Here is a 14,490-nt window from a genome sequence, read left to right as displayed (position 1 = left end):
GGTCCGCGTGCCTGTGATGCTCATTGAAGTTAAAACGTAAAATGTAAATAAATAAAGCGTATTTTGCCGTGACAGTTAGACGCACGCGATCGACCGCGCGGTGGCCGCGCGGTGTGAGCGCGCTGAAATTCGTATCGAATAAAGGCGCCTTAAAGGGGGCTATTCTGCTATACGTTAACTATAACGCGGCTATGTGACAAAATAATTTTTGTAACATAAAAACCATAACCCAGTTTTAGAATAATGAAATTGTTTAAAATTATTTTAGCTAAGCATCGTTGGCGTAAGTTCTGATGTATCCGATACGTTAACTAACTTTAACTGTTTTCAAATGGAGAACGTTGTACTCTATTTTCTACTGTTTAACCGCTCACGCGATACATGCAGCCGTAGATGCATACCACACCTAGAGGTGCCGGTGATGATTTTATACCGATTTATCGGATATCGAAGTTATAACAGGTAAAAGAACTAATATTAATTGCTATTTCGGTAACTACTCTAGCAAACCATAAATTTTTTAATGCCTGGGTGTGTCATTTAAAAAAAATAAACAACTTCAAAAATACGTCACGACAATCGTGTGTGTTATTGTTTGGTCTGGTGATTTCGGTGTTTATTTATTGAAAACATACCGTAAGTAGCGTTTTTCGAGTTTACCCTGAATATAAATGTTTATAAACTATACTTTAAGGAGTAATTTCATGGTAAACGTTAGAACCACTCAAACGGAATATTATCATATTTTTCCAAGTACACCAAAAATTTCATTAGTGCTTTTTAAGTGCAGGATTTGCGGTGTATTACTGCATTTTATTTGAGATGTTTTTGTTGGTAGTACGGAGGGTATTTATTTAGCAATGCAGAATAATAATTTTTATTTATAAAAAGTTGTATTTAAACTGAATCCTTTTCTATTTTGCGAAACCAAATAGCCGCCATTTTGCGGTAGGATGAGTGCATCGCGTGAGCGGTTAAAACGGATATTTTAACCATACGTCACTTAGTCGTGTTCTAGATAATGGGCGGCAGAATTGTCCTAAACGCGATACTGTTTGTGACAGAATGAAGAATACTGTAGGGCTAGCTCGACAGGGCGCGACTTGAGCGAGAGCGACATAAAGCGCGACATAACGCTATCCTTGCATAGACATCTCGCGCTGTATGTCGCTCTCGCGCAAGTCGCGTCCCGTCGTGCTAACCCTACTAATATCCATGCACGATTTGGTTTCGACGCCCTCGGTGGTCTAATGGTTTGCACTGCGGGCGTTCGATGAGGAGTTCCAGGTTCGATTCCCGGTAGAACCAATATGGGAAAACAACTTTTCTAAAATGGTTAAGCTCTGTGTGTTCCAAGTTAAAAATCAAAATACAAAGAATTTCCTGTTATGATACCAGGTAATTGAAGTGGTTGTCTGGCACTTTATTGTCATTACCATCATTATTCCCATTATTATCGTATCTATTATTATACTTATAAAATCATTGATGTTAAGGTAAATAAGTATACTTTGTTTATTACCTATTTCTGCAGCCAAGCAGTTCCTGTTTTGTACTATACGGATGGTTAATATAGCCTCAACCCTCAACATAAATTGAAAAGTTACCCTTCAAAACCGGAACGCAGTAATGCTGACATTACTACTCGGCGAGAGAAATAGGTAAGGTGGCAATATTTCCCTGGACGAACACTTTCCTAAGGAGCTCTGCTATTAGAAATTACAGGCACATGGGACTTGTCAACTTGTCTCAGGGTCACTGGCGCAGTGGCCGTGTCCTTTAGATCGCAGCCATAGAATAGAAACACTTTATTCCAAAAAGAAACAACACAGCATCGCAATTGTTAAATGTATGAGTCCAATTAGTCTTTTAACAATTACAATAGGGTTAGATGCAGCTGTGGGATAAGTGCCTCGTTTTCACAAAACCTTAATTCCCAAAATCGCAACAAAATGTAATTAATTTCAATAAGGAGTGTAGACTCCACACAGTCCAACCCCCACAGAAATTCGTGTGAAATAGACACGCTTGAGTGTACGTCTTTACAGTCTATCTCACCTTACGGACGACGATGGTGCATGCAAATCTAAATCTATATCTAATGCCTTTACACGTTCCAGTACAGGGTACAGATCTCCTCTAAGTATAGGCATTATTAATAGCCGTAGAGCTCCTTGCGAAAGAGTTTATGGAGGTGCTGCTGGTGCTGGGGGCGTTCTGGTGGATTGTAATTGTATGTACCCGGGATAGCAGTAATAGCCTCCGCAGCCTCGCAGCCTCCAACATCTTATTTAGTAAATTTAGCAATTCAAACGTTGAAAGTCCAGTTTATAGATATTTAATCGGTTTTAACAAATATAATATTTAAAATGTAAACTGTATAAATATAGCTAGTAAACGATTTAAAAAGATAAATAATGGTATGTTCGCTACCGCGGTCGCGCAGAGAATGACGATGGAAAGAAACAAAATCAGAATGCGAGGTAAAATGGAACAGTTTTAAATTTAAATATGAGTAGAAGAAGAAAAAACGATACGAATGGAGAGAGGCGATACAAAAAGGTGGGATGACTGTATAAGGAGGTCACACCGTCACACCTTACCTATTTCTGCCGCCTAGCAGTAATGTTAGCATTACTGCGTTCCGGTTTACAACAGCAAGGGTGCTAGTGAAATTACAGGCATATGGAACTTGTCAACTTATGTCCCAGGCGTGTAGCTCCCCATCAGGCGCACGACTTGTCCGTGCCGTCACTTGATATTAATAAAAAAATAGGCTATCACATTCAGAACATAAATTTGTGTCATCTAAATTGTCACGTTTAAACACACCTATACTTTCATTATGTTTTCACTTGTAATTGCTCAATCATAGCTATAAAGTCTAACCGCTCGTTACCTGAGATAACTACAGGTTTTCCAAATTCAGGGACTTCTTCGGCTTCTACAACCAGATTATATTTTGCAAAGCATTTGTTTTCATTTTACATGCATGATTTATTATTTTGATTATAAACTTACAGTGCTAAAAAGTTACCTTGAACTAATCTGAAAGTCAGTTAAATCGACTCTCCTAAAGTTAAAACAAACAAATAGTTGTTTTGCGCCCCTGGAAAAGCACTTGCTTTGTTTTTGGTGTTCCCCGTACATATCGATGAACAAGTGGTGCATAGTGAAGCGTAGATTAAAAAAATGCCCGAACTTTGAAAGTCGTATATACGACAAAGGTAATCTGTTTAATAAAAACCCGTTTCAAACTAAGCGTCACTTATTTCCTTTTATCATTCAACGGGCGACATAGCGTTATCGATGTCTATTGAAATTGGCTCCTAAACGATCTAGTTATAAGGATGGTTATCGTGTAACTTTCGTTATTCGGTGATTTATAAAAATTATTATACCTTTATATGACAGTGTTCAAAAAAGGAGGAGGTTATCAATTCGACAAATCGACTCCGTATTCCCACAATTGTGTACCGATTTCGATGATTCTTTGTTTGTTGGGAAGGAACTATATCAGTGGTGGTTCCATTGAAATTTTAAAAAAAGTATTCCACCTCAAGGGTGTCGAATTAGGGGACGAATCCTGCTACTCTACCCACTTGCCATTAATCGATTTTAATAAAACTTGGTATTGATAACGTAACCATGCGTCCCAATTTTAAGCTTTGTGTACCGCTGTCCCCGTAATACTGAACAATGTCCCGAAATAAAGGTTTATTAAACAGCCAGCCCACCTGAGTACACAAGAACAGTTCTTTTTTAAAAAAATTTAATCATTAAACGTTTCGTAAATATCATAAATATATCTTTTATTTTTAAAACAATAATAAATTTACACGCGTTCCGGTCTGAGGGAAAAAATAATGGTCATGTTATACATATTATATATATATTTATGGGGAACTGTATATGTCTTTACAATAAGATTCTGAAGCATTTATTAAGTTTATCATTTCCTAAGTTTAAAAACTACATTAAAAATATTTTGATCGAAAAATCATATATTACAAAATTGAAGACTACGTGTTAGATAAAGATGTATGGAAAGACGACATGGCTCCAGAATTCACACAAATTTGATTCAAAGTGTATTCCATAGCATTTAAGTTTATTTGAAAAGAGCAATCCTTAGAGTTTCTTGCTCGTTCTTCTCAGGGAGGTCAGCGTAGTGAACGAGCAGTAGCTTAAATGTGACGTTTTCAAGTGTAAATTTATTTTACCTATGGAATAAATAATCTTTGACTTTGACTTTGACTTTGACATAGATGTAATTCTAATGATATGATGGCCTAGAGCTAATTTTATTACGGAAATTGCAGACAAATTAGAGGAACTCTTCAACAGTGTGTAAGCCGCTGTTTATGAAAGAAGAAAAAAAGAAAATTGTTTTATACGTTAATAAATTTACAACACAGTACACACACGTTACCTATATAATTTCACGTATAAAACAATACAGATGTAGGTACTATACTTATTAATAATTAATTTCAATATGTATATCTTTTGCCAGGTTGCCAGTTTTCATAAAATTTTTAATATGTAGTCATGTAGTTGTTGTCGACAGTTTTATAGGCAGATGAAAGAGAGCAAAATTTTGCTAAAAATAAAACTTAGACATAAGTTGTGAATAATACGACGTTCTAATGATTACTATAGTACTTTTGACGTTTGCCCGTTTATCAGGTTTCGTATTAATTCATAACTACGTCAAAGGAGCTAATTGCTGAACATTGTTGTCAATAATGACGTGCAGTAAAATTCATGGATGTATAATTTGACGACACAACTCGGCATTTGTTTTCGTCACTTATAAGATCGCTGTGCAGCACAACTTCTACCTCCGGCAAACTCGCGTCAAAACTTAATGCAGAACGAAGCAGTTTCGAATTGAAAACATTTTTATTTTCGTTTTATTAATACTTTTTAATGAGCTACCCCTTGCAGTACTAGTTATAAATCTAAACACTTACATATCGCATTTGATTATATTTTTTTCGATAATGAATCGAGATTTCACCTCTCTATTGTAATCTATCAAAACGGCCATCATAGCGTGCCGGTGGTATTGTAATTGCGTTATTGCCGTCTTTATTCTTATTTTGAGAGTTGGCCTACTATCGAAATCAATATTTATTCAGTACGACAGGCGGATTTGATTAAGTATGTACATTAAATTAAAATGAAAAGCTTTGAAATACGCCTCTCATGTATTTTTCATAGACATAGTTCTAACGCAGCTTATGTATGTACATAGGTATGTAAATGACAAAAAATTGGCTATTTAAACTCCACCCAACCTTTTACTTAACTTTTGACAGCTCGAATTCTAATCAATTAGTGAAGTCAGAACAGTTATTACTTATGAAGACGTTTTAATCGTGAATTGTTGAACCAGCTCAGTTCAAAAAAGAGATTGTCTTATTGGGATCGTGACGTTGCGTTTGACAATTTGTGTACTCAAGAATTAATAAATCATGTTAATGAGAATTCAGGTGAGGATTCCCGTGAATCCGACAAATCATTATAATAAACAATAACTATTTATTATAATTATTTCATTTCATTATAATTTATTAGACAAGCACCAAAATTGATCAACTTGAATCGTCTTCGTTACATAATCGTACACTCGATAAATATCGCAAATAAAGACCACGTGACTTCACTACAATAAAAAAAAAAGATTCCAGGAAATATTGCATTCTTTGTCCATGTTTGTATGTCATAATTACGGAACTTCGGCGGCATGCATATGTCAAACGTTCATTGAATAGTTGGACGGAGTATAAATAGACCTGTACCCTGCATTTGAACGAATAATGATGAATCAAACAAAGCAAGTTCAAATTTAAATTCAATTGATTGCATAAGCATAACCAGCAGCAGCAACTTCCACATGCTTTTCAGTTAACATTGAGTAACAAGTTTTCGAGGACAGTTCTTTTTATTAAAAAAAAGTTACGGTTATTCATTGACTCTACTGCCGTGTCAAACCAACACACTGTAATGTCTTGTACAGAGCTTTGATTTAACAGTGCTCATATGATTTCTCTAGGCCTAATCTATGCCCAGACATTTCAGCTATGGAGGTATTCGTGTTTATGAATGAGATATGAAGAGACCAGGGAAAGAATGATCTAAGTCACCTAAAACACGTTTTAAGTTACTAGTGTCATCCAGTTCGGTAAACACAGTGCATAATTTGCCTATATCAGAAAAAGGCTAAAGTGGTTCAAAGACCTGAAGAAATTTCATTTACTTTTAGTCGTAAAAATGCTTGCGACTAAATGATGAAAAAAAATATTAATAAATATTTTTAGTTAAAACGCATTACATAGCGTTACATACATTTATGTCCGCATTTACTTTATTTCAGGTAGTATTGGTGCGTGTCTTTCCATCAATATTTAAAAGTTTTTCAAATCATAAATTATTTTTTACTAAAATTCTTCTCAAGTCACTTTGATCATTCTTTCCCTGGACTTTTCATATTAAAAACTAAAATACATTATAAAATTTGAAACTTAGAAATTATTTTGACGTAACACTGTACGCGGCAATACAGTCTTCTGGTTTGATAATTTACGCGCGCGGAATGCAATAGTGTTGCGAGACGCCTGAGTTATTGAAGACTCAGATCGTGCAAATGTCTCAGGACAGGGTCTACTAACATTTGTCGCGGCTCAAATAAAATTTGAACAATAAAAAAGGACATTCTGTCGTATCAAATCAAAACGGCAAGGTTCAATACAGTGTTTTGTAATTTCATAACAACAAGAATCTTTCGCTGTTAATTAGGGGAAAAAAAATGCGTTTTCAATAGAAATAACTCACTATCCAAAGTAAAATTATAATAGCTAGAACGATTTCTTTTATATCTAATGTATACAACGTAAGTTAAATGTTATAATCTGAAAAATTACAAAGAATCGAAAAACCCCCGTACGCAGCTTTTTCACAAAATGTTTCTGATATTGCAGTGTTTTGGTTTGACACGGTAATCTACTGTCAAACACTCTATAACGACAGAAACTTACAACATGAAAACAGACTTGCTCTTAATAAACCTCTAAGTAACAGACAATTGAGGAAGTGTCATTTGTGGGATTAGAGGAAAGAGAAATAGGGAAATTGAAGGCACCCTTTGTGGCAAATAAATCTCAATAAACCAACTCAGTAGACGGTAGACCTCCTTGTGTGTGTGGGAAGTACTGCCACCTTACCTATTTCTGCCGCCAAGCATTTATGTGGGTATTACTGCGTTCCGGTTTTGAAGGGTAAGGGTGGTGGGGAAATTACAGGCACATGAGACTTATTAACTCTCGTCTCGGGGCTCAGTGGGAATGCCTCTCAGATATTTGCGATTCAAAGCTCTGTACGTAAGTCTCTGTTATGGACAGGACTGGCTTTGTTCGTCTCTTCACTCGGTATCATAAAAAAAACTTATGATGCAAAAGTTGTCGCATGTTGCAAAAGGCTTCCTATAGAAAAAAGAATATTCAATTTATTTTTCTGCATTTTTTCAATATTCAATTTTTCATAATTTTTTTAACAAAAAAATCCAGGCGATCTGTGAAGTCGGAATTTTTTAAACATTAGTAACACTAAAGTGGCAATCTACTTTCAAAAATAATGTTACCATTTATTTATTGTTCATTATACTGGTTCAGCTCACTCAATGCAGTGAAACAGAATTAATCAAAATGGCGACGTTTATAAGTGATAATGACCTACTGAATGCGTCATTCGGTGATTCGATCACCGTCTCTTGGACAATAGGTACTTTTTTATTGCATCAAAAGCTGGCAACACAATAAATAAAATTCGATTCCGTCCGCCAATTTCGACGTCGTTGCAAAGCATGTTGTATTAAATTCCATGTCGAAGTTTATATAGGTACTCTTTATGGCTAAAGTTCCTTATGGTTTTACACAGTTTACTTTTTTCAGCCTCAATTATAGGTAATGAGCTACCTATCATTATTTTTTGTCACAGGCAATTTTAAGTATTGAATTTATACAATAAAGAGTACCTAATAAGTACCAGGAACTCGGCTACGACTACCTATTTACAGCCTTTGATCTCGGTGCCCTTCATCTGTACAAAATTTTTAAACTGAGAAACCCAAGAGCCGGCAGCTACCTTGCCCAACGCATTAACATAGCCATACAAAGGGGGACAGTTGCCAGCTACTTGGGCATATTGCCGCGGGGACCCAATTTTATTCATATAACATGAATTAGGCACGAATTTAACGGGAGTTTTGTAATTTGCAAAAGTATTAGGTAAGTCCACATATTGTAATACCAAAGTACATTGGCAATTTTATTCCATCAATTATAATTATTTAGAAATTAGTTCTTGAGTCGAGTAGGTACCCATAGGTATTGTTTCAAAAGTAATAATTACTCTATAATAGTGCCTTTATCTAGAAACCACACTGTGAACAATGCAGCAACGCGTGAATAATTAACAAAAAATATTTAGCATTTGAAATTATTTAAGAGCAATTTGAATGGCCAATAAAAATTGTACCTAATACTGCTGTGTTAATTGAAATATCTCATTAAAACTGTTAACATTTTTAATTATTTTCTCATGACGGGTACGTCACGCGATAGGGCACGGAGTAACGTTAGCATGTAATGCCGTGGTCAGTTGCGCGGGCGCAGATGAGGGTGGTCGATGCGGGGTGCAGCGGTGGCGCGGGGTGGCGGCGCCGCGCGCGCGGGGGCGTGGCGGCGAAGGCGGCGCGCGGCGACTATTCGCCGGCCGACCGCCGTCGCGCCCCGCCCCGCCTCCGCCGCCCCCGCGTCGCCCCCCGCCACACGCCGACGGCCGACTCAGTGCCTCGCGAGTCGTCGCTCTCGTCGCATGTGCTGTGTATTGTCACTCGAACGCGTTACGTTGCAGATGCGAGACCGTAGCCGCTAAAACCATGCCCGCCGAAGAGGAACCCGCGGCCATGGAGAGCCGCGACAGCGACGGATCCCCCCAACAATTTTGCCTGAGGTGGAACAACTACCAGAGTAACTTGGCAAATTGTTTTGACCAACTTCTCCAGACGGAATCGTTCGTCGATGTGACTCTAGCGTGTGAAGGACAAAGTTTGAAGGCGCACAAAGTTGTTCTGTCCGCGTGCAGCCCCTATTTTCAGTCTCTGTTTATGGACAACCCGTGTCGTCATCCGATAATAATTATGCGCGACATAAAGTACTGCGACCTGAAGGCTGTGGTCGATTTCATGTATCGCGGCGAGATAAATGTGTCACAAGATCAAATCACGGCGCTGTTAAAAGTGGCGGAGACCCTCAAAATCCGGGGGCTGACCGACGTGAGCGGCGAGCACGCCGTCCTGAGGCCGGGCGGAATGGAGCCCCGAGCGCCCAAAAGACCCGTGAGTCGCGAGGCCGAGTCGCCCGCCAAGGCCAGGAGACGAGTGTCCTCGGAGCGCAGCCCGGGCCCGAGCCCGCGGCGGTCGCCCAGCACTCCCGCCGGCGGGGTCGACCTGATCGTGCCGCCGGCCACGCCGCCGACGCACGCCCCGGCCATGCCGCCGCTGCACTCCGACGACGGCGATATCCGCCCCGGGATCGCAGAGATGATCCGCGAGGAGGAAAGGGTGAGTACTCGCTTTCAAGTTGCAACCCCGCGCGGTCACGCCGCTCTCGCAAAAGTTTTCCCGCCGTTCGTCCCCCACCCTCCGCGCGCCCTTCCGCCCCCGCACCCTCGCTTTGCAAACTTTCCATTCCGTATGGTATTTCGTATTTTGAACTGTTTTATACTTTATTATGCTAATGAGAAAATATTGCTTTTGATACAATGGCAGGCTCTTTGTGTGTCCACAATGAATATAATACCTACGTCTCGGTTAAAATGTTACGTCAATTTTCATAAGCCTTTGTAACGCGTCTCCCCCAAGGTTCCAAAAACACAAATTATTTTAAAAAGTAAGTGCCCAAGACGATCGCTTTTTGTTTATGGTCTGTCAAGAAAAGTCCGCGGTAAACATGTGACTAAAATTTCACAAAAAACATATTAAATGTATACTATTTAATTTATTATCTTTATTAAAAGCCGAACGTTTTAAAGTTCCGAATAGTTTCACACAATCGTTCCGTATCCAATTTTAATTAGGTTAATTACAGTTACTAATTTGTTGGTTGGTAAAATTACCAAAATAAAATATTTATGCGAAGAAGTTTACATCTTTGCTGTAAATAATTTTCGAAGCACCCATTTATAATTCAGCCGTGTTTATGTGTTTTAAGACTATAATATTGGTTTCTTCTGGAACATAAGACACCAGAACACCAGATATTGTAACTTATCTATAATGTAGGTCGGAACAATAAAGCTACCAACTTTCTTTTACGCTAAAGAGTAATTACAAGAACAAAAAAAAATATTCACTTAAAAATCCGTTACAGCGCAGTGTTAACATGCCCAGCTTGTAAGCTCAACGATGCGGTTTCGAGTCTTAGAGAAAGAAGTTATCGAACGCATGTTAAAATTACTACATTTAAATATTACTGTAACAGAAAATGTAGTCGGCTATAAATAACTAGTTAAGTACAGTGGTCCACAAGTTGAATGTATAAGAGTTTACAAAATTTTCCATTTCAAATTGAACCATAAATCGAAGTAACAATAAAAGTACACACGACTAAATGTGGCCGCGTGGATTGGGTAGGCACTTTGTTTTATTTTACCATAAAACAAAATAGGTATTATATTTTTTATTACCTACTAATAAGATGTACTTGTGCATTAACTTAATAAAGTTTCAATGAAAATGGGGGAAAATGACCAACGGTTACATTTGTGTAACAAACGTATAGGATTTATCACTGTACTACAACTGTAGAATTAGATTTGCGTCGCCGAAATTGCGCGGACGATTTTTCGGCAATTGTGGCGCCCGCGAAGTCAAAGCTTCGCCTAATTACTAATATGTTTTACAAGGGCAACACGAGTGTTGACTGGGGCCCTTTTAGAAGTTACGGAAGTTTAAGCCGTCTGCGAAAGTGATAGAGTCCAAAAGTCTGGCGTTACCTGTTTTGTGTTGATGTGAAAACTAATTACTTTTGTTCAAATTAAGACCAAATAAAAGATGAAATGTTCAAATCGCGCTACGAAAGTGACATGTGACGAAATTTCGTTTTTTCATTTGACAAACTATTAGGTATATTCGTTTTGGGGAATCAATGCATTCATTTTGTTTTTAAATTAGGGTTTTAATTTGTAAAGATCCATTTTTGAATCTGTGACATTGAAAAAAACTTATTACGAACTTATTGGCTTGTAGCGGACAGCGTTTGAGCCAATTTGAAAAGATAATTTACTTAATCATTATAAGCAAATATAATGCAATTAATACAATTTCGTTCCTTTATAAATTGCTATTAAGTTATTCTCTAATATAATTGTTTATTCCTAATAAAATACTTACACGAATCATTAAACAAAAATAATTAATTTTAAATTCCATTATTGGCTAAACGCGGAGTTAATAAAAATATCCATAAATAGCTCAGAATTCCATATAAACTTGACGTCGGATTAGTTTTCAATTGGCTGGTATTTGAAGGTCACACATAACTGGATAAAAAGGAAGGACATGGTAGACCATAGATCGATTTTCGTTTGCACCAAATTACAACGAATTTGCATCAGATAATTTAAAAATTTTGAAGTAGTTTATTGATGAAAAAAGTGATTACTTAACTATTCTCGCGTTGCAATTAATGTGACTTTTATTTTCAATTTACTCATTCGTTTATTTCATGTGTTTTATAATGTCTAATCTTTTGGCCTACATACATTGACTTACAAATAAATGGACGACGGGTCTAATACAAAAACCACGAAAAAAATGTCCCAAGTCAACCTATTCGAAATTTAAATTGTAATGTCATCGCAGTATCGCGCTGTCAGTAGAACAAATGAAGACTAAAGCGGAGTGTCGCGCTCTGTATACGATTTTAGCGCCTTACAAGTGCGGACACTTTTTAGCGCGGACCCGACGTCCATATAATTGTAAGTCAATTCCTACATATAGATAAATAAAATTAGTTTTTTTTTACAATAAGATAAAAGAGGCGCAGGTAAACATTTTCAGAGTTTAACATATCCAGAAGGCATTACAAGTTTCGAATTGTCACCAAATGATCTGGCCTTTCCCTTTATTGAAATAAATTCAGTTTTGAACTTCATATCTGGAATATTCTGCAGATATGTTATTTGATTTGCAAAGTAATAAAGTTTAAGAAAAAAACAATGTATTGATTATAAAAACCTAGTGCCCCATCTAGCGGTAATACATGTAATCTTGCATTTATAACGCTATATATTTTACAAGCGTACTACATCATTATTGGTATCAAATTATCGTTCATATTGTAGTGCATTGCATCAGTTTATATACATTTCACTGTTGGGCATAGGTCTTTCTAAAATAGTGTTTAGGGAGTCTCACTGGTCGCATGCGCCTTCCCCCAGCAAACACGTCATCCAAAACTTTGTAGTTATAGAATATAAAAGGTCACAAAGAACAAAGTTTCAATTAAATTAAAACCAGATTTGGCAATATTGATAACCAAGTGAAATTAATAACATTCACTTTGACATGTAATTGATTATTTATATTTTTGTGTAGGAAAACAACATAGAAAGTTACAAAGTTTTGGTTGAGAGGCGTAGGGACACGCATATGATATTTGAAATGAATATCCTGCTTTCAGACGAAACAAAGGCAAAAGAAATGAATTCTGAATTATGAAGTGTTTAAATATTTGTTGTTTTTCTCATAAAAATAATAGTTAAGTTATACATGGGCCCACTGTAAGCTTCCGGAATGAATAAAAAAATATATTATAAATGGTCAGAAATGAATTTATTGTTGCTCTAAATATTCTCCGTTAGCGTTAATGCCCTTTTTATACGAATAAACCAATTTTGAAAACATTTATGCCACTCCTCCGTGACAATCTCTGAAACATATTTTTCATACTCTTCGACAGCCTCTTCAGGTAATGAAAAGCGTTGACCGCGTAACTGGTTCTTAATTTTTGGAAATAAATAAAAATCACAAGGTACCAGGTCGGGACTGTACGCGGGATGGTTCATAAGGTCAACGTTGTTCACCTTCAAAAATTCATTTGTCTGTCGGACCGTATGAGAACTGGCATTATCGTGGTGCAAGACGATAAGGCGTTTACGGTTATTTTTACGGAGTTTGCCAATAACTTCCGGCAAACAAGTGGTCGTGTACCAATCACTATTCACCGCACAACGATTCTCGTTTTATTAAAAAAAGAAGCAATCATCCGCTTCGAGGCACTTTGCACGCGCGCCACTTTGGTTGGTTTCGGTTCATCCCGAAAAATCCATACGCTAGATTGGTGCTGTGTTTTGGGATTGTAATAAATCCATGTTTCGTCACCTGTTACTATATCCCACACCAAATTTGACGCCCCTTCGTTGCATCTGGTAAGCATGGCATTACACCATGGGACGCGATCCGTTTTTTGAGCCTCAGTCAAATTGTGTGGGATCCACTGAGAGCATAGCTTTTTCACACCCAAATGTTTGTGTAGCATTGATTGTATTTGACTCATGCTTGTGCCTAAAGAAGCCCGAATCTCATGGTATGTCACATGCCTGTCTGTTTAATCATACGGCGCACAGCATCGATCATTTTGTTGTTCGCAGCAGTAGACGGGCGACCATCACGAAATTCGTCACTGAGATTCACACGACCGCGTTTGAATTCTGCACACCAGCTATAAATAGTCGTCTTGCATGGTGCTTTATCGCCATAAGCAGTTTGAAGCCGAGCGAAGCTCCGCTGTTAAATTACACTTAAAGTCATAGAAAATCATACTACGAAAATTTTCACGAGTTAAATCCATAGTGATGTAGACAACCAATTTCCAAAATAACGTCACAATATAAAAACAAGTGGCAGTCAGACGAAAGAAACTGTATTCTACAGCCAAAGAGTTCCATTTTCCAATGTTGTAATTACTTTTTAAATATTGTTTATGTAAGTGGCCTGTTCCGGAAACTTATAGTGCGCCCTATGTAAATACATACCATACACTTTATATAAGAAGCTTTCATGGTATTTAAATTAACCATTTTCAAAAATACCTTAATCTTCTCGTTTTATTTAATTTTTTTTAAATATATACACGGTAAAAACAGATTACTTAGAAAAAGACAAAATTCTTTTTATGAAGACAAATTTATTAAATCCAACAAAACGATCCTCTCCCTATAGACGCTAGAGAATAATTACTTGATAATAGTAAAAAAACGTCTCAAAAGTGTATTTTCGTTACAAAACAGAAATATTTAATCCAAGAGCAAATTAATTTACTTCAAGTCACAAAGCCACTCTAAATTCAACAAAATATTTATTTGTTATTAGAAATGTCCGATTTTGATTTGAAAAAAAAAAGAATGAAAAATTGAGAGGTA

General features: G+C 37.1%; 1 protein-coding gene across 5 annotated transcripts in view; it reads left to right on the top strand.

Annotated features, from left to right (window-relative positions):
* The first annotated feature begins 8,850 nt into the window (after positions 1–8,850).
* LOC113239226 (protein bric-a-brac 1-like) overlaps positions 8,851–14,490 on the top strand; it is a 342,214-nt gene continuing 336,574 nt past the window's right edge. For all 5 annotated transcript variants that reach the window (XM_026476132.1, XM_026476131.1, XM_026476135.1 and 2 more), the window contains exon 1: positions 8,851–9,628. In XM_026476132.1, the coding sequence (XP_026331917.1) occupies positions 8,945–9,628 (684 nt within the window). In that variant the 5' untranslated portion in view covers positions 8,851–8,944. The remainder of the gene's footprint in view (positions 9,629–14,490) is intronic.

The sequence above is a fragment of the Hyposmocoma kahamanoa genome, unplaced genomic scaffold (genome assembly GCF_003589595.1).
Source record: "Hyposmocoma kahamanoa isolate Upper Pololo Valley unplaced genomic scaffold, ASM358959v1 99702, whole genome shotgun sequence".
NCBI lineage: Eukaryota > Metazoa > Arthropoda > Insecta > Lepidoptera > Cosmopterigidae > Hyposmocoma > Hyposmocoma kahamanoa.
This window is presented reverse-complemented; position numbering and strand designations above follow the sequence as displayed.